Source organism: Triticum urartu, chromosome 4A (assembly GCF_056163025.1).
Source record: "Triticum urartu cultivar PI428250 chromosome 4A, HENAU_Tu73, whole genome shotgun sequence".
Lineage (NCBI taxonomy): Eukaryota > Viridiplantae > Streptophyta > Magnoliopsida > Poales > Poaceae > Triticum > Triticum urartu.
The window spans coordinates 475,841,246-475,861,874 of NC_141876.1; the positions used below are offsets into that span (position 1 = coordinate 475,841,246).

The following is a 20,629-nucleotide window of genomic DNA, read 5'->3' on the forward strand; positions in this document are numbered from 1 at the left end:
GGATCTTGTTCGATGCGAGACGGTTATTCATTTAAATCAGAGAATAATGGTTGTTCTATTTATATGAGTGATATCTTTTATGGTCATGCACCCTTGATGAGTGGTCTATTTTTGTTGAATCTCGATAGTAGTGATACACATATTCATAATATTGAAGCCAAAAGATACAAGTTCAATAATGATAGTGCAACTTATTTGTGGCACTGCCATTTAGGTCATATTGGTGTAAAGCGCATGAAGAAACTCCATGCTGATGGGCTTTTGGAATCACTTGATTATGAATCACTTGATGCGTGCGAACCATGCCTCATGGGCAAGATGACGAAGACTCCGTTCTCCAGAACAATGGGGCGAGCAACTAACTTGGAAATAATACATACTGATGTATGCTCCAATGAGTGTTGAGGCTCGCGGCGGGTATCATCATTTTCTGACCTTCACAGATGATTTAAGTAGATATGGATATATCTACTTGATGAAACATAAGTCTGAAACATTTGAAAAGTTCAAAGAATTTCAGAGTGAAGTGGAAAATCATCGTAACAAAAAATAAAGTTTCTACGATCTGATCGTGGAGGCGAATATTTGAGTTATGAGTTTGGTCTTCATTTGAAACAATGCAGAATAGTTTCGCAGCTCACGCCACCTGGAACACCACAGCATAATGGTGTGTCTAAACATCGTAACCGCACTCTATTAGATATGGTGCACTCTATGATGTCTCTTACTGATTTACCGCTATCGTTTTGGGGTTATGCTTTAGAGACGGTTGCATTCACGTTAAATAGGGCACCATCTAAATCCATTGAGATGACACCATATGAACCATGGTTTGGCAAGAAACCCAAATTCTCATTTCTTAAAGTTTGGGTCCACGATGCTTATGTGAAAAAGCTTCAACCTGATAAGCTCGAACCCAAATTGGAGAAATGTGTCTTCATAGGACACCCAAAGGAAACTGTTGGGTACACCTTCTATCACAGATCCGAAGGCAAGATATTCGTTGCTAAGAATGGATCCTTTCTAGAGAAGGAGTTTATCTCGAAAGAAGTGAGTGGGAGGAAAGTAGAACTTGATGAGGTAATTATACCTTCTCCCTTATTGGAAAGTAGTTCATCAAAGAAATCAGTTTCAGTGATTCCTACACCAATTAGTGAGGAAGCTAATGATGATGATCATGAAACTTCAGATCAAGTTACTACTGAACCTCGTAGGTCAATCAGAGTAAGATCTGCACCAGAGTGGTACGGTAATCCTATTCTGGAGGTCATGTTACTTGACCATGACGAACCTACGAACTATAAGGAAGCGATGATGAGCCCAAATTCTGCGAAATGGCTTGAAGCCATGAAATCTAAGATGGGATCCATGTATGAGAACGAAGTGTGGACTTTGGTTGACTTGCCCGATGATCGACAAGCAATAGAGAATAAATGGATCTTCAAGAAGAAGACTGACGCTGACGGTAATGTTACTGTCTACAAAGCTCGACTTGTTGTGAAAGGTTTTCAACAAGTTCAAGGAGTTGACTACGATGAGACTTTCTCACCTGTAGCGATGCTTAAGTCTGTCTGAATCATGTTAGCAATTGCCGCATTTTATGATTATGAAATTAGGCAAATGGATGTCAAAACTGCATTCCTTAATGGATATCTTAAAGAAGAGTTGTATATGATGCAACCAGAAGGTTTTGTCAATCCTAAAGGTGCTAACAAAGTGTGCAAGCTATGGCGATCCATTTATGGACTGGTGCAAGCCTCTCGGAGTTGGAATATATGCTTTGATAGTGTGATCAAAGCATATGGTTTTATACAGACTTTTAGAGAAGCCTGTATTTACAATAAAGTAAGTGGGAGCTCTGTAGCATTTCTAATATTATATGTGGATGACATATTGTTGATAGGAAATAATACAGAATTTCTAGATAGCATAAAAGGATACTTGAATAAGAATTTTTCAATGAAAGACCTCGGTGAGGCTGCTTATATATTGGGCATCAAAATCTATAGAGATAGATCAAGACGCTTAATTGGACTTTCACAAAGCACATACCTTGATAAAGTTTTGAAGAAGTTCAAAATGGATCAGTCAAAGAAATGGTTCTTGCATGTATTACAAGGTGTGAAATTGAGTCAGACTCAATACCCGACCACTGCAGAACATAGAGAGAAAATAAAAGTCATTCCCTATGCCTCAGCCATAGGTTCTATCATGTATGCAATGCTGTGTACCAGACCTGATGTGTGCCTTGCTATAAGTTTAGCAGGGAGGTACCAAAGTAATCCAGGAATGGATCACTGGACAACGGTCAAGAACATCCTGAAATACCTGGAAAGGACTAAGGATATGTTTCTCGTTTATGGAGGTGACAAAGAGCTCGTCGTAAACGGTTATGTCGATGCAAGCTTGGACACTGATACGGATGACTCTAAGTCACAAACCGAATATGTATTTATATTGAATGGTGGAGCTGTCAGTTGGTGCAGTTCCAAGCAGAGCGTCGTGGGGGGATCTACGTGTGAAGCGGAGTACATAGCTGCTTTGGAAGCAGCAAATGAAGGAGTCTGGATGAAGGAGTTCATATCCGATCTAGGTGTAATACCTAGTGCATCGGGTCCCATGAAAATCTTTTGTGACAATACTGGAGCAATTGCCTTGGCAAAGGAATCCAGATTTCACAAGAGAACCAAACACATCAAGAGACGCTTCAATTCCATCCGCGACCAAGTCAAGGAGGGAGGCATAGAGATTTGCAAGATACACACGGATCTAAAAATTGCAGACCCGTTGACTAAGCCTCTCTCATGAGCAAAACATGATCAGCACCAAGACTCCATGGGTGTTAGAATCATTACTATGTAATCTAGATTATTGACTCTAGTGCAAGTGGGAGACCGGAGGAAATATGCCCTAGAGGCAATAATAAAGTTGTTATTTATATTTCCTTATATCATGATAAATGTTTATTATTCATCCTAGAATTGTATTAACCGAAAACTTAGTACATGTGTGAATACATAGACAAACAGAGTGTCCCTAGTATGCCTCTACTAGACTAGCTAATTAATCAAAGATGGTTAAGTTTCCTAACCATAGACATGTGTTTCATTTGATGAATGGGATCACATCATTAGAGAATGATGTGATGGACAAGACCCATCTGTTAGCTTAGCATAATGACTGTTTAGTTTTATTGCTATTGCTTTCTTCATGACTTATACATGTTCCTCTGACTATGAGATTATGCAACTCCCGAATACCGGAGGAACACCTTGTGTGCTATCAAACGTCACAACGTAACTGGGTGATTATAAAGATGCTCTACAGGTGTCTCCGATGGTGTTTGTTGAGTTGTCATAGATCAAGATTAGGATTTGTCACTCCGTGTATCGGAGAGGTATCTCTGGGCCCTCTCGGTAATGCTCATCACTATAAGCCTTGCAAGCAATGTGACTAATGAGTTAGTTGCGGGATGATGCATTATGGAATGAGTATAGAGACTTGCCTATAACGAGATTGAACTAGGTATGATGATACCGACGATCGAATCTCGGGCAAGTATCATACCGATGATAAAGGGAACAACGTATGTTGTTATGCGGTTTAACCGATAAAGATCTTCATAGAATATGTAGGATCCAATATGAGCATCCAGGTTCCGCTATTGGTTATTGACCGAAGATGTGTCTCGGTCATGTCTACATAGTTCTTGAACCCGTAGGGTCCGCATGCTTAACGTTCGATGACGAATTGTATTATGAGTTATGTGATTTGATGACCGAAGTTTGTTCGGAGTCCCGGCTGAGATCACGGACATGACAAGGAGTCTCTAAATGTTCGAGAGGTAAAGATTCATATATTGGGAGTTTACATTCGGACACCTGAATGGTTCAAGATGTTTCAGATGAGTTTCGGAGTACCGGGGGTTACCGGAACCCCCCCCCCCAAGAAGTTAATGGCCCAACATGGGCCTTAGTGGAGAAGAGAGAGGGCCAGCCAGGAGGTGGCACGCGTCCCCCCTTGCCAATCCGAATTGCACAAGGGGTGGGGGAGGCGCCCCCCCCCCCTCCCTCTCCTACTCCTTCTCTCTTTCCCCCTTTTGCTACTCCAGAAAAGGAAAAAGGAGAGGGAATCCAACTAGGACTAGGGAGTCATAGTAGAACTCCCCACACCTGGCGCACGTCCTCCCTGGCCGCCGGCCTCCCCCCTCCTTTATATACATGGGAGGGGGCACCCCAAAGGCACAGAAAGTCTTCTCTTAGCCGTGTCTGGTGCCCCCCTCCACAGTTACACACCTCGGTCATATCGTTGTAGTACTTAGGCCAAGCCCTGTGTTGGTAACTTCATCATCACTATCAACACGCCGTCGTGCTGACGAAACTCTCCCTCGTCCTCAACTAGATCAAGAGCTCGAGGGATGTCATCGTGTTGAACGTGTGCTGAACACGGAGGTGCCGTGCGTTTAGTGCTATGATCGGTTGGATCACGAAGACGTTCGACTACATCAACCGTGTTACTAAACGCTCCCGCTTTCGGTCTACGAGGGTACGTGGACACACTCTCCCCTCTCATTGCTATGCATCTCCTAGATAGATCTTGCGTGATCGTAGGAAATTTTTTGAAATACTGCGTTCCCAACACGTAGGTTTCACTAGTGGCTTCTCTCGAGAAAAATAGCAAACGGTGGGTGAATAAATTACTGTTGGGCAATTGATATTACTTCAAATACTCATGACGATATCCAGGCAATGATCATTATATAGGCATCACGTCCAAGATTAGTAGACCAACTCCTGCCTGCATCTACTACTATTACTCCACACATCAACCGCTATCCAGCATGCATCTAGTGTATTAAGTTCATGGCGAAATGGAGTAATTCAACAAGAACGATGACATGATGTAGACAAGATCTATTTATGTAGAAATAGACCCCATCGTTTTATCGTTAGTACCAACGATACATACGTGTCAGTTCCCCTTCTGTCACTGGGATCAAGCACCGTAAGATCGAACCCACTACAAAGCACCTCTTCCCGTTGCATGATACATAGATCAAGTTGGACAAACAAAACCCAAATATCAGAGAAGAAATACGAGGCTATATGCAATCATGCATATAAGAAATCAAAGAAACTCAAATAACTTTCATGAATAAAAAGAGATAGATCTGATCATAAACTCAAAGTTCATCAGATCCCAACAAACACACCGCAAAAGAGTTACATCATATGGATCTCCAAGAGACCATTGTATTGAGAATCAAACGAGAGAGAGGAACCCATCTAGCTACTAACTATGGACCCGAAGGTCTACAAAGAACTAGCCATGCATCATTGGAGAGGCATCAATGGAAGTGGTGAACTCCTCCGTGATGGTGTCTAGATTGGATCTGGTGATTCTAGACTTTGCAGCAGCTATATTGATTTTCGTCGACTCCCATAGGGTTTCTGGAATATTGGGGTATTTATGGAATAAAGAGGCGATCCGAGGGGCACCCGAGGTGGGTACAACCCACCAGGGCGTGCCTGGGCCCCTAGGCGCGCCCTGGTGGGTTGTGCTCCCCTCAGAGCACCCCCAGGCGCTTCTCCGGCCCATTGGGTGTCTTCTGGTCCAAAAAATTCCACAAAAAGTTTCGTTGCGTTTGGCTCCGTTTGGTATTGATTATCTGCAATGTAAAAAACATGCAAAAAATGGCAATTGGCACTTGGCACTATGTCAATAGGTTAGTACCAAAAATGATATAAAATGATTATAAAACATCAAGTTTGATAATATAATAGCATGGAACAATCAAAAATTATAGATACGTTGGAGACGTATCACCCGCTAACTTTTGACCAAGTCAAGTGGGTCGGCCTTTTTAACCTAAATGGGCCACCTATCAACGTTTCATAGGATCATCTCCTCCATTGGTTGGATGACATCTATCGCAATGCATAGCTGACACGTGGTACCATTGGCGAATGAGAAATTAACACGTGGGAAATTGTCATTGATTGTGGCTGTTAACGGGTATCAGATCTAAAACCGGCTCCTGGTAGCTTAAGGCGACCCGTTATGGTGGTTTCCATGTGTCATTTACCCTTGACGAAACCACTTCCCTAACATTCCATTTATTATCACGGAAGTGAACACTTCTGTGATGATAAATGGATTATTGTGATGGAACACTTCTGCGACGGAACATGTATGACTATCTTGATTCTGTCATAAAATCGTCATGGATATACATGTGTGACAGAAAACGTGGCCTACTATGACAAACATGTATTATCACGTAAGTATCTTTTTGTAGTGCATGGTGCAGCTTGATTTCCATATCCAAGTAAACGCAGAATCTGCATGTACCTCGGAGAAGCAATGGTTATATAATTTATTTGCTCTGAATTCAGGCGCTCCCCAAACACAACACCAAGAGTCCTTGATAATACTTCTAGGATTAAGGTGGCTAGTGACACGCTAGAATTCTTCAACCTCTGTCCTGGCTTCCGTGGACAGCGGCAAGTGAAATACCCCATATTTGGGCAGGGATGGGCTCCCTGTCGGCATGTCTGCAGCCCACGGCAAAGCGAGTCCTAGGCCTTCCTGGCCACGACCCCCACCCCAGGCCGACTACATCCGTCGACGCGAGATGGTGAGGCCCTTGGCGGTAGCACATGGATCTTGGACTAAGGAAATGCTCCTCGGTCCATAGCGCCATGAGGGCCTCTTGGACGGAGGAGAGAGCCCTCCCCCCCCCCATGCCTACCACATGGGAGGTGGGACTTAGCCTAGCGGTGCTGGCAATAGTTGCGAGGGTGGGAGCAGGGAGAAGGGAAGACCGATGGACATACGCGGGAGTCGCCTCTCGAGGGAGGGAGGGCGAATCGGGGGCATGGAGGCGTGAGATTTGTCATACAAGGATATATTAGTCTAGGAGGATTACCACATAGATTGGCATTCAACTAAATATTTGTTAACTTGCTTCTTAAGCCATGACTAGAGAATACTCCTTTTTTATTCTAAAACCGGCTACTAATGTAGCATCCACGTTAAGCTACGTAACCCTAAAAAGAATAGTCATTCAATTATATCAACAACCTATCAAGTCCATTAGATCTTGGCGGTCAGTGCAAGATAGCTCAATTGGTAGAAAAGTGAGTTTAGAGTGATTCAGAAAAATCATATTGAAATAAAGCAAGACTTTCTAGTAATCCTAGAATCACGTCTGACCTTGTTTGTTGACTGAGTAAAAAAGGGATATATGGAGTCTGTTCTCTTCCTCTATGCATCTCCCTTATGGGACATAATCTATATCAAGTTCCCCGTTGCACTCCACAAGTTCGCCAAGGGATGCGTCTTTTCATGAAGAGACACACCCCTTGGTGAAAAGATGTCTATTAATGAAAAGACAGTCTATTTGATAAAATGACATCTCTTTGTGGAAAGATATACCACACAAGAATGAAAAGAAGCACACCGATTGCAAGATTAACACATTACAAAATTCATTTTGTAACTTCCCAAATGATGCGGCCATTGAAATTTATTTTTTTATAGAAAAGGAGGATGACCCCGGCCTCTGCATCTAGGCGATGCATACGGCCACTTTATTAATTATTCTCACAAGACCTTATAAAGTTATACAACAGTAAGACTAAAGCTGCCGTCTAAGCAACAAACTATCGTTACACCTATCCAGTTGATGAAGGGGCGCAAATAGCCTGGGCCTAATACCAAACAGACATCGCAGCCAAGCCTAACATCTAAGACCTGAGACCCCAACCTAGCCACTTGCCGGGTCTGGGGCACACACTGGTCCGCGTGCTCTCAGAGGCCGCCGCCGCCAACTGCCACCGCTCCATCTTCAGAACTGTACTGATGTATCAACCTTGCTCGGTCCAGTTACCGTCGATGCCACCATGGCGCCCAACGGCACCTCCTCCCTGCGCGCAAACAGCTGTACACGTCGCGGTCGCCACTGATACACCTCAGCGTCATGCTGCCACGTACCACCAGCCGGCACAGCTTGAAGCCCTTGGAGGATCTGTCGTGCGTAGCACCTGCCGACCAGGCATGACCAAGCGTAGCACCTATCGGTCAGGCAAGACGAAGCCGTTCCACCTCCTGCCTCTGACTTCCAGCGCTACTCCACAAAACGACGCTACCAAGAGAGAAATGACACCGCAGTGCTGCCATCATCCGTCCTGGAACACCAGATCCTAGGGTTTCCCCCGGAGTAATATGAGTGGGTAGACGGTAGTCACATGACGATGCCTTCATCAAGGTAACGATGTGGAACATCGCCATCGCCCGCCGTCGGCTCAGTTTTCACCGGCAACTACGTCTCCCCGACTCGCAGCTGGTGCCAGATGACGGATCCCAAGATCCGAGCACCCGGCCTCAGGCCGACCACCTCTGGCAGAAGAGATGACCACCACCGCTGGCTGCACCGGTCAGAACAGATCTGATCGGAGGTGCCGCTGACGAGACCACCAGGCCCTCCACGTCGTCGTCGCCGATCTGAAGGCAGCATGCACGCCACCGTAGTCGCCGCCACTCGAAGGGCCATCCGCAGCGCCCGCAGCCCTGGCCTCCGCCGCACCAAGTCGTCACCGTCCGAGGATGGGCCGGCCTCCAGCCGCCTGCCGCCATCCGCCGCATCACAGATCCCAGATCGGTCGCGCCACCACACGCCTTGGGGTCTGCCCCACCCCGGAGACGCGCGTAGAGATGGTAATGGGTAGGGTATGGGCGGGTACAACCTCCTTCTACCCAAACCCATACCCATAGAAACTTTTTATACCCACCCACTTCAATACCCATGGGTATAAACTGACACCCATGCCCATACCCATCGGGTATCCTATACCCAATGGGTATTATCCATTGGGTACAATATATAGCATTCAAATTCTTAAGAGGTAGAGAAATGAGTTCAAAATTCAAGTGATCATGGTAGAGTAGTATAGCACGTATGTGGCCTCCTCCAATGGGTGGCCTCTTGGAGGCATCAGGGGAGTATGAGCAGCGATTGGTGGAAGGCCGACGTAGTGGAAGGCGGTGGTGGGAATTGGGGATCGCTGAATCGAGTGCTCGACAAGAGTCTGGTAGCGAAGAGTCGATATTTCATCTTTTTGAGGAGTCACATAGGATGTATGAGGAGTGGCGAGCAGGTGATTATGAGTCTATGAGCTATGACTTGTTGAAGGAATACAAGATTTAGGGTTGGACCATATGAGTTGGATGTTAACCCCACATGTTATTGGAGTTATTTTCATTTATTAATTTTTTCCTGGGTATCCATTGGGTTACCCATGGACACAATTTCTTACCCATACCCTACCCATATATTTTGTGGGTATGGGTACCCATTACCCGTGGGTCAAAAATCTCTTCAAGTCTTGCCCATGCCCATTGTTTTCGGGTAGGGTGCCATCCCCACGCGCGAGAGAGGAGATCCCCCGCCACCGCCATCGGCCTCCAGGCTAAGTCCGGCGGCGTCTTCCGGCGGCGGCGGAGGGAGGGGAGGAGGGAGTTTGTGACGGCGGCGGCTAGGTTTTTGGCCATTCGGGTCGCCCTAGGGGAGGACGACGCGGGCATCTAAACTTGATTGCGTCAAATATCACACAAGGATGAAAAGAAGCACACCGATTGCAAGATTAACACATTACAAAATTCATTTTCTAACTTTCCAAATGATGCGGCCATTGAAATTCATTTAATGTACCAAAATTTAACATTTCAATTTGTTTATATACACTTAAAAAATTGAACTCTACAACCCCATGCATAAAAAATATAAATTATATTTAAATATCTCTAAATAAACTCACGGAAAGATCAAATAATACCCGCAACAAAGCACGGGCTTTACACTATTACTACGTGGGTATTACAAATGGCATGATGCACACACGGACTATTGGTGATAAAACCCCTCATGCTACGTTTTCTTTCTTTTGCCTTGCATTTATGTCGATGTTTTTTTTTGAATCGGGCATCATCCCTTTCCATTACTTGACATAACTTGACATAACGGAAATACAAAATAGTTTGTCCGGGCTGCAACTATCCAGGAAACTAGAAAGGGGAATGCGAGTTCAACGCATCTGTGGGAAACCCACTGCAAGCACTCGTCATCGAGCAGCCTGCCGCAGGGCGAAAACCCACAGACACCAAATATCAATATATGTCGATGTTATCAGTGTTACGCTGGCTCTGTTGTTTAACTGTGTGATCAATGGTGGAGAATCTCAGGACTATGAAATTCGTGGATGACCCTAGCCCTGTGGCTACCACCAAAGCTCGAACCCAGGGGGCAGCAGAACGCCCTGAGATCGTTTCAAGCCTGGAACGAGGCGCCACAGCGCCGCCGAAAAGGGTGCGCACTTGCACGTACGGCGACGCCAGCGGCAGCTTTCGGGGGAGAATTCATTCCAAGTAAGCGTACTCTTCCCGCATCGCCCCGGCCGGCCGGCTCCTCCTCCTCTTCCCCGTTCCAGCGTTTCTCCTCCACGAAAAACACAACAAAGAAATGGAAAAGCCAACGAGGGGCATACATTCCCGTTGACACAACGAATCTCTCTTCCCTCCTCTTTCCCCTCCGCCCAGCACGAGACCAGCAAATATTCGCGCCCCCGGCCGTGCACCCGCCGCTAATGCGCCATCAACTGGCGCCAGCCAGCCAGCCATCGCCGAAGATAATTTCCTAAAGCCGACGGCCGGGATCGCGCCCTTGGTTTGCTTTTATGCGGAGGAGAGGAGGGGAGGGCGAGGCCGAGATGCCGTCCGTGAGGTGTGGGCGGCCGGCCGCCCTTCGCTTCACCCTCAATCCTTTCCTTTCTGTCGCGGCCAACTCCACCACCACCACCACATAGCTTTATTCTCCAAGAACTTAAGCCCCCCTCTCCCCCTCCCTCCTCCTCCGTCCATTCCAGCTCCTCTTGCTTCTCGATCCTCCTCCCCTTCCCCTGCTCCCCGCAAACATCGTGATCGCCGCCGTTGTTCTTGCCACCTGAAAGTTCCCCGCTGTTATTCCTCGGCGGCTGTCAGCCCGGCGCGTCGCGTGCATATATATGCCGGGTTGGAACGCCGGTGGTTCCTCAGTAGATGGCCTACCCCTCGAGGGCTGCTTATAATCAGTGTGGCCACGGTAATCGAAACTCTCTGCTCCTCTGTGTCCCCTCTTCTATTTTCAGTAATTACCGTTGCCGTACGTGCATGGCTGCTCGTAGATTTTACGTACTTCGGCGGCACCAGCCGTCGTTCTCCCTGCCCTTGTCTTGTCTCGCTAGAGGTTAACTTTTGATTGCTGACTTTCGATCTGAACCGTGGGTTCGTTTCAACTTTTAGATTAGAGAACGCAGAGTGAACTGTCGGCGATCCATTTAACAACATGTATAGGTGCAGGACAAAAGGAAGCGAGTTGAGAAAAGGCGAGATGGTTTTCAGCTATATCTTTCTGTGAAACGTAAAACGACAATCAGTTTAGTCTATGTCTGCAGTCTATCCCTTTCATAGCAAACTTCGATTGATTTACCGGTCGATCGATGTGTCGGCTAACGAACCACTTTGTTTATGCACTTGTTGTATTTTGAGGCTGATATCCATTAGACCGGTCACATCGTGTGCAGTGCAACCCGTGCCAATGGCGTGGAGCAAATTGTGTTGCAATCAATCAATGTAGGAAAGCCTTTCAATCAACATTTTCTAACAGTCACGCATGCTATATTCACAAGAGGGAAAGTTAGACTGAAACTGACTCTTATAATCCAGGATAAAGTGAGGTCCACCAAGATAGTGACTGAACCTGACCCTGATTGCGCCTGCGTTGCTGTTGGTGACTGAACCGGTGCTAGAACTGAAAAAAGGAAGATATATAACTGTGATTAGCACGGCGTAGTGGCGGCCATGTTAGCGACCCAAGCAATTTCCTGTGGTGTTCTGTCCCTGTGTTTCTTGATCCTGTTCAATGCAGGTATTCTGTATTCGTCATCTGGCCTTTTGCAATGATATTCCAATTAAGCGCCTTATTATAACAATAATAAAAAGGAAAAAAACTGCAGTTAAGATTTGATTTGAGTGGATTTCCATGGTGCCGAACAAGAACAGTTGCTGTAGTCTGTACATCACATAGTGACTGAAATTCAATATACATATAACTGTGAGTGTCGGCTCATGAAGGTTCAGAGCTGCTCATGAAAGTTCTAAAGCTTCTGTGTGACCATAGTCACTCCAAACTTTCACCTGACAGGGATTAGTTGGTAGGACGTTGCTCTCCACTATTCAGTTGAGCCACTTGCTTGAAATCCTGCTGACATTTCGCTTGGCCTATTTGATGCTAACGTAACATTGCTGCACACAGAAAGAAGATCCAGCTTCATGAAGTGGCTCTGCAATTTCCTCAAGGGGACGAAGCCCGTGGAGTCGAACCACCGGCGGCAGCCTCGGGTGACCGCAGGAGAAGAGAGCTCGCTCTGGCAACAAGAACCGGTCAGGCCAAAGGTGCTGATACCCTCTCCTTGCCGTTTTTCTTTCATATCCTCCTGAAATTCCATTGCATGAGTCGCATTCAATTCACCCCCACATTTTTAGCACTTCATGTTACCATATTTTGTGCAATCATCGAACAATTAGCTGCTTAAGCCCTTGTTTTTTTTTTACTATTTCCAGAGGGAGGATCCACCTAGACATGACAATGAAGAATTGGACCGTCAGATTGCACTCTCTCTCGCAGAGGAAGCCAAACGTACTAAAGGTACACATATACAGCATTTAACCCTGTTCGTCGTGCCTTTCTGGTTAAAAATCTGTTAGCGGTGCTTGATTTCGGTTGAATTCCAATGCAGAGCGAAACCATAACAAGGGAGAGAACGATGAAGACCTGGCCAAGGCAATGCAGGACAGTCTGAACATGAATCCTTACATGCCACACAATCCCTATGCCCCCTCCCAGGCCTTGCCTAGAGGGCAAAGGTTAGCTACATACCTTTGTTCGTCGCCTTTCCTCCAATGCCCCTGAACGAGCTAGTGTGTAAAGAAGCTATGTACATCCTGCAGGGTCTGTGGTGGCTGCAAGCATGAGGTAGGACATGGCCATTACTTGAGCTGCATGGGAATGTACTGGCATCCTCAATGCTTCCGTTGCTCTTCTTGCACACACCCTATCCGCGAGACCGAGGTAACCATCCTACACTCCCTTAAACCTTAAGAGTTTCGGCGGGAATTGAACTGTTTCTGTTGAAATTCTTGTATTACAGACAACTCTTTAAACTGTATTCAGGTGTCTTAGAAAATAGAAAGTAACTGTCACCCTTTATCTTTGTGTTTCCCAGTTCACCTTGCTAGGCGCAGAGCCATACCACAAGTTGTGCTACAAGGAGCTACACCACCCGAAATGTGATGTCTGCCTTCAATTTGTAAGACTCTTCTCTGAATGAACTCCGTCTGACAAAGAGCTAGAACTGATGTTTGGATTAGCATGTAACTTGATTTTTGTGTGCGTGCATTTCTGCAGATTGCGACGAACAGGACGGGCTTGATAGAGTACAGAGCCCATCCATTCTGGGGCCAGAAGTATTGCCCCTCACATGAGCTTGACCGCACACCTCGTTGCTGTAGCTGTGAGAAAATGGAGGTACAAATTTTCCCTTCTGCTTTTCCATCAATTTTCAGGAGATGAATGCTTGGGGTGCCAGTTATATAACTGTGCTGCAAAACATCCGCAGCGTTCATGCTGATGCTCCTGCATTTTAATTTCCTTGAATTGCCTCTCCAACCACGAAACTTTGTTATGCAAATTCTGCAGCCAAGGAACACAAAATATATGTCGCTGGGAGACGGGCGCAGTTTGTGCATGGAATGCCTGGATTCTGCGGTCATGGACACGGGTGAATGCCAGCCCCTGTACCACTCCATCAGAGACTACTACGAAGGGATGAACATGAAACTCGACCAGCAGATACCCATGCTCCTGGTTGAGCGGCAAGCGCTCAACGAAGCAATGGAAGGGGAGTGCAAAGTGAGTTCTTATGTTCAGTTAATTGGTCGAAGCAAATCAACGCGTAATCTTCACAAATGTTAATGATCATCTCATTCTGCAGGGTCCTCACCACATGCCTGAAACAAGAGGCCTATGTCTGTCGGAAGAGCAGACTGTGAGCAGTGTAAGTACAACCTCTCAGCCTAAATTGACTTTCAGGGGTCAAATTATCCAGTAGATGATTCTTTTTGACCCTCTGCGGCTTGGCTTCTCAGATACTTAGAAGGCCCAGGATTGGTGGACATAGGTTACTAGATATGAGAACCCAGCCACAAAAGCTGACTCGCAGATGTGAGGTCACTGCAATTCTTGTCTTGTATGGACTCCCCAGGTCAGTTCATTCTTCACTGAGATCAGAACCAAATGGTGGAGTTCTTTGTCATTCTATGACTGGTGCATCATTTGTATGAAATCAAAATATTCTCCACATAATTGCAGGCTACTAACTGGCTCCATCCTTGCCCATGAATTGATGCACGGGTGGTTGCGCCTCAAAGGTACGTGTACAAACAACTTGTGCTGACTGAACCTTCTACGGCCATATTTCTATAATAATCTGATCTGAGTTATGATTGTTCGATTAATGGCACCTTCAGGTTACCGAAACCTAAGCCCAGAGGTTGAGGAGGGTATATGCCAAGTCATGTCTTACTTGTGGCTCGAGTCGGAGATTCTTCCAGCTTCTACAAGACACACTCAACCTTCAACCTCTTATGCTTCATCCTCGTCGTCTTCCTCATATCGACCACCATCATCCAAGAAGGGTGGCATATCTCACACCGAGAAGAAGCTTGGCGAGTTCTTCATGCATCAGATTGCCAATGACACCTCAACAGCATATGGTGACGGATTCAGAACTGCCTATAAAGCTGTCAACAAGTATGGCCTTCGCCAGACACTGAACCATATACGTTTAACTGGAGGTTTTCCTGTGTAACACAAGAAAACACCATGTCCATATCGGAGAAATGCAGAGATCATGTGCACATACATAGGGAGATGAATGTGCTACAGAAGAAGGGTTCGGATTTCAGTGACCTTGCATTTTCAGAGGGGTCATTCAGAGTGAATCAGGAAAGGAACTGCATTTGCTCGAAGTAACAGGATGGAAGGTGTAATAAGATGGCATAAGAAATACCAATGTAACTAGCAGCATTGCCAATGCTAATGTATTGAGGTATTTATGTATGTATATGTGTAAAGTCAAGTTGTCTATTATTGCATATAAGCATGGGCACCGATCAGGCGAAGTGCAAAGAAAAGAAAATCGTAAGTATCCTAAGTAAGCATACCTATAGAAAAACCATTAACCTCGAATCCTACGCATCTTAAGAAGGCTTCACTAACCTATCCATTAGCACCAATCAGTGCCTTCACATTATTTAGCCAGTTCTTAATTTAGCCAGTTCTTAAGTGCAAGTCAGAAATGGAACCAAATGGCATCATTCATAAGGAGCAAACGGAAGCATCAAACAGAGTTTACCTTCGAGGAGAGGAGACACAGTTGACGTCTGCTGTGAACCAGTTCTTGCGGTCCATACGCCAGGACTGATGCTAGGCGGCCTCTACAACATACAACACATTAGCATATATTTCAATGAAATCTTTCATTTTGTCTTCACCATGAGTTGTTTGTGTATGTTTTTATGTAAAAGGCCACCAGCTCATGCAGGATAAGAAACAAAAATGCAGTCAATCAATCCAGTCATAAACAAGTAATTCTATAACTTCCAACACTCTGATACAAGTACATGATCACCATGCGAGGACGGGGCAGGAGGAAGTTGAACACTTTTACAATGCCAGACCGAGTAATATTGCAACATCGGTACATCAGACAGTTAAACATAAGAGAAGATCAATGCATCAGACAGTTTATCACTAGAGGATCGATACATTAGAAAGTTTAACAACAGAGAAGATAGTTCAACCTATATAAATCGAGATAGAGCTTTGGCATTCTACACTTGAGGTACATTACAGGCATAAACCAAACAGATCCAGGATCCATATCAAGATGACCGAATGACAAGACTAATTGCAATGTTACAACCAAAATCACTGGCCATGAGTCATAATCTCACTGTAACAACATAAATTATATCAGAGGCCGTATTCCAGAGGTATGAAATCGCCAGGCTGAAGATGGTAGCCAGTACATTACCAACTGAAAATGTGAACATACACAAAACAAGGGTGGACAGCAAAATTTTGGACGACCTATGGCACTTACTGATCTTCTTGGGTGCACTACAAGAAAACCTATAGCCATATAAATACTGTTTGATGATACTGCTACGTTATGAACTCCAAAATTTAGCACCACCTAAATCCTACCATATGCTACAAACACATCTCTTCCTCCCCCTCCCTCCCTAATCACCTCCAATGCTACTCTGGCCCAGGTGTCAAAACTGTCGAGCATGATCAGACATTGGAGATCTATTCATCTGATGCCCCTTCTGTGAACATGGACTTCAGTGTCTCGTATGTCATAAAAATGAGGCCGACGCTGGGAACCACTTTGCAGTACTCAGGCAAGATCCCTCTATACAATCCTCTATAACCTTCTGTCTGAATAATATGCCCAAACGTTCCAACAAGTCCTGTCTTGTAGACATTGGCCCTCCCAGCTGCACCTTCCAACTGCTTGCGGCGTCTTACAAGATCCAATGGAAATGTAACTGGAAAATAATAAACGTAAATGATCAAATCAACGTTCACTAAGTTTGACAGGTCCATGTTCAGTAATAATAACAAAGAATAAGCTAGTGTTTCTATGGTAATTCAAATAAAAACACCTTTCTTGTTTGAAGTTTACATACAAAATCACTTGAGACCAAATTAAAATGAATAGGCAAGTGTCAAGTAATAAACAAAAATACTAGCATCAGTTACATGACAATTTGTTAACAAGAAAACTATCTGTCTCATTGCATATAATTTCATATTCAGGTAAACATTTAATCATGTCAATTCTTTTTCAGAAAATTTGTATTGTTAGGCTGTGTTATTGTTTACCATCTATGGACAATCCTGATAATCCCTTTTGGCTAACAAGCTTTTACGTATGTATAGTTTGGCTAACAAGCCTTTTCCTATCTCCACGGCTACAATCCCACACCGGATAATAAAATATGTTCAGCACAGGACAGTTTAGCAACCACAAACTCGGTCTTAGTAATACAGATGATACTATTCCTCACTTCTAATTTAACAACATTGCAAGGTAGAGACCTACCATTGACGATCTAGATACTTGGTGGGATTTTTTTACATAGAGAAATATAGGCATTTAGACTTTTCTTTGAAAACTAAGTATTTTCCAACATGGAACTGGGCCAATGAGTTTCTGAGAATCTGATCAAGCCTACTAGATTATCAATGAGTTTCTGGTAACAAGGGCAGTTTATCTATAGATCACTTACAAGTTGATGATGCAACTCCCGAAAGGCTTCCACAAGCCAAACTGATAAAGATAGGGGAATCACATGGCCTGAAAAGAATTGCAGGTAACACAAATTAAATTGATAGTTGCATGAATATGAACCAACATGTATCCTTCCTGTACAACTTACCGCTCTAGTAGCCAATGTGAACGCAGAGTTTCATAAACTGAGAAGCTTATTGCTATACTGGGGCCTACACCCTGTATTTCAAAGAATCGCCAAAATGAGATTTTATAATAGAAAAGCTCAATAAACTGGAAAATCAAATAAGTGCCAAATGTCCGTACCAGTAAAGTGGGACCAAGACCCTTGTACAACCCCCTGGGACCCTCATCTCTGCAGATCGCAAAAAGAGCATGGGATATGCCCCTGTAGTAGGCTGTGTTCGTCTGCAATCATTCAATTGAAAAAGAAAAATTGGTTCAGATGCCTAGCTGAACACTGTGAAGCAAAGTTGGAAACAGTCTTCAAGTATGCTCAAAGCAAATAACTTCCTATCCTGACTGCAAGGAAATAAAAGGAAGGATGAGGGGGGGAGGGGGGAGAATATGCAAGCTGTGTATGTTCGCTTTTAGCGTGGGCATTGCCCAGGTTTTATTGCTGGCAATTATGTGTCCTCATCCAGCAGTAGGTCAAGAACGCTAACATTAAACAGTTTGTTTACTGATATTTTTTGCAGGGCATGGCAAGAGGTGACAAAAGTGTTACTTCTCTCCAATAAAAAATGAGAATCATCAACCATGTTATTGAAAGTGCAGTCTTCTCCAAACAGATATTAATTTGATCACAGGCATTTCAAGTTTCAAGTGTGAATTTCTACAGAGTTAGTGATAGCAGCTTACCTGAGCAGCCAGACGTGTCCGTACCAAGTCCAGTGGATATGTCAAAGAAGCTGCAGTTATCCCAGACAAGCCACCGCCTACCATTCTGACACCAACATCGGCACCCAATCCACCATTACTGTCGAGACCAGGTATCATCTGAAGCCACTGCACACCTCAACATTAATCAGATTAAGCACATATCATAAGTGGCAAGAATTGCAAGTGAATTTTATACAAAAACACCTGTACTTACATTCTTATATCTCTCGTATGTATAGAAACTAATCGAGGAGTAAGGCAACCGATGTGCAATAGTTACAAGATTTCCTTTCCAGAAGGCTCGTAGCCCTTCTTCATAGACAATGCGGGACGCTTCACGCCATATACTAGTGTTGCGCATCGTAGCCACATCTGAGTGCATTCCTTGCACCTGCGCATAGAAATGATACAGATTTCAATGGCAATCATACTATTATTAAGAAAGGAGGACAACAAAAAGAGCTCGTTTTACCCATATAGACCATGGGCGCAACCGAGTTCAACACTGTCCGGTCAGCCATGCGTCCATGTGCGCACAAGCTCATTATAACATCCGGTTGAGGTGTACGGCATGGAGTGCGCCGCGCATACGCGCCATCGCACCACAGTACAAGTCATATATATGTGCACTAGGATTTGATTTGTCTTTACAGTTGTTTTTTCTTTTGCCTTGGTGCTAGAATTGTTAAAAAAATGCTTAAAAACTCCCATTTCTCCAGTATCCTAAAGCAGAATCATTCCCAAGAAGCTCAATGAAGTAAGATGCCACTCGTCGTTTACTAATATATACAGACCAACAGTTAGCATCAGAGGCTAGAGCAGTCTGGTGAAGAAAATAGATAATAAAGCAGTCCGAGCGGGCATGGATAAACGGCGCACCTGAAACAGGATGGTGAGGCGGGCGAGCGGCGCGGTGCAGGTCTTGCTGACGGCGCCGGCGACGCCGCCGGCGAGGAGGTGGAGCGTCGTCCCAAGCTTGGGCTGGTTGTGGTGCTGCTGCGGCTGCGGCTGCTGCTGCTGCGTCGAGTACCTCCGCGCGGCGACGGCGGCGGCGCCGTCCACGGTCGCGGCGGCCATCCCCACGCTCGCCTCCGTCTGCATCCGCGCACTCCCCCGCCGCCAGTCCGCCGCCGCCTCTGGGGCGTGGGCACTGGCGCGAGTGACCGGATCGCGCGAAGGCAAGGCGGTCGTCACTGAACCCTAGAGTTTGGGGGCGGACTGTGGGCGCAGGGCTTAGGGTTTGGGAATGTTTTTCTTTTTTCGATGTGGGTCGGCAAGCGCGAATAAAGCCGAGACCAACTTGGGGAGAAAGAGACGCACCAGTAACGGTATAAACTTAGCATCTGGTTGATGATATCCTTTTCATGAAATAAATTAGTATACTTATCTTTATTTTCGGGGTCATGGAATCAATCAGACGGAGTAGAGAAAGCAAGCCAAAAAATCCACAAGACTAGAGGCGCATAAACTTTCAGCACGGCGGCCATCGGAAAACGAGGTCGGTGTCGCCGCAGAATATGCACAGCATCTCCCGGATGCGGTTCCCTGCCGCGCCCCACGGTGTCCCCTACGTGGCACTGTGCACAGGTTTTCCGGTATGCCCCCTGGCGCGCCTGTTTTGGGCCGGGTTGATCTGCAAGTAAGGAACATAGGATGGGCCTCGCACCCTCAGCCCTGCAAGCTGCAGCCAGGCTCTCTCCTCCAACTCGTAAGGTGGGCCGAGCCTAAACTTGCCCCGGGGTTTCAGGTCCGCCTCACTGACTGAGCAGTATCTTCTCAAAACAAAAACAAACAAAAAAAACTGACTGAGCAGTCTTACCATGGACCGCTGGCAGTGGTAGTCGTACGTGCAGACTGGCGATCCGACAGGTCGTAGCTCGTCGTGGACGCGGTTAGGTGGCTGCCGGCCGCTGCCCGGCTCATGCTGCGAGATCGAGGCCTGGATAATGCTGTCCTCAACACAAGCGACGCACAGCAACGAGTAACGCTACTGTTGACGATCTCGTGATTCATGTGGCCGTGTTGAGCGGACACTAACAGTGACGCCAGCTACGAGTCCATCAGCGCCAAGCACGCGCGCACCAAGTCACTGCAGATCTTTTCTTTTAGGATCACTGCAGATCTTTGGTGGTATGGTAATGGTATCCTTTTTCTTAACTTGACGATACGATTGCATGCATCACAAAGTTACTACCGCTGGGTATAATGGTAAAATTGACAAATTTGACTTATGAACGAAATCAAATCACAGAATGAACTGCCCGTAAAACTATTTCACGCGGCTGACCTTT

At 45.6% G+C, this 20,629-nt stretch overlaps 2 protein-coding genes across 3 annotated transcripts; one reads left to right on the forward strand and one right to left on the reverse strand.

The window, feature by feature from the left end:
* Window positions 1–10,601: 10,601 nt before the first annotated feature.
* Window positions 10,602–15,244, forward strand: DAR2 (DA1-related protein 2). Of its 2 annotated transcripts, XM_087518629.1 has the most exons (13): window positions 10,602–11,137; window positions 11,761–11,962; window positions 12,350–12,489; window positions 12,658–12,742; window positions 12,834–12,960; window positions 13,045–13,165; window positions 13,320–13,403; window positions 13,502–13,621; window positions 13,793–14,005; window positions 14,088–14,150; window positions 14,242–14,357; window positions 14,465–14,523; window positions 14,623–15,244. In XM_087518629.1, the coding sequence occupies exons 2-13, from the start codon at window positions 11,896–11,898 to the stop codon at window positions 14,961–14,963; spliced, it is 1,536 nt and encodes a 511-aa protein (XP_087374755.1). In that variant the 5' UTR covers window positions 10,602–11,137; window positions 11,761–11,895; the 3' UTR covers window positions 14,964–15,244. The 2 variants fall into 2 exon arrangements, with proteins under 2 accessions (XP_087374755.1, XP_048571676.2); XM_048715719.2 differs by lacking the exon at window positions 11,761–11,962 and having other exon boundaries at window positions 10,604–11,137.
* Window positions 15,245–15,931: 687 nt separating this feature from the next.
* LOC125552233 (uncharacterized) lies at window positions 15,932–19,632 on the reverse strand. The gene is made up of 7 exons (XM_048715720.2): window positions 19,218–19,632; window positions 18,553–18,729; window positions 18,318–18,464; window positions 17,763–17,864; window positions 17,605–17,675; window positions 17,455–17,522; window positions 15,932–16,710 (listed from the first exon to the last, which is right to left on the reverse strand). Exons 1-7 carry the CDS (start codon window positions 19,437–19,439, stop codon window positions 16,469–16,471), a joined length of 1,029 nt encoding a protein of 342 aa, XP_048571677.2. The 5' UTR covers window positions 19,440–19,632; the 3' UTR covers window positions 15,932–16,468.
* Window positions 19,633–20,629: the final 997 nt, after the last annotated feature.

What these genes read in the sequence shown, in the direction of transcription:
- DAR2 (XM_087518629.1), top strand. Translation starts at nt 11,896, where the DNA reads ATGTTAGCGACCCAAGCAATTTCCTGTGGTGTTCTGTCCCTGTGTTTC. An exon ending in CTTGATCCTGTTCAATGCAG is followed by an intron (nt 11,963 to 12,349) that starts GTATTCTGTATT and finishes TGCTGCACACAG; the next exon opens with AAAGAAGATCCAGCTTCATG. An exon ending in AAGAGCAGACTGTGAGCAGT is followed by an intron (nt 14,151 to 14,241) that starts GTAAGTACAACC and finishes TTGGCTTCTCAG; the next exon opens with ATACTTAGAAGGCCCAGGAT.
- LOC125552233 (XM_048715720.2), bottom strand. Translation starts at nt 19,439, where the DNA reads ATGCAGACGGAGGCGAGCGTGGGGATGGCCGCCGCGACCGTGGACGGC. An exon ending in GGACACGTCTGGCTGCTCAG is followed by an intron (nt 17,865 to 18,317) that starts GTAAGCTGCTAT and finishes GAATGATTGCAG; the next exon opens with ACGAACACAGCCTACTACAG. An exon ending in GTCTTGGTCCCACTTTACTG is followed by an intron (nt 17,676 to 17,762) that starts GTACGGACATTT and finishes TTTGAAATACAG; the next exon opens with GGTGTAGGCCCCAGTATAGC.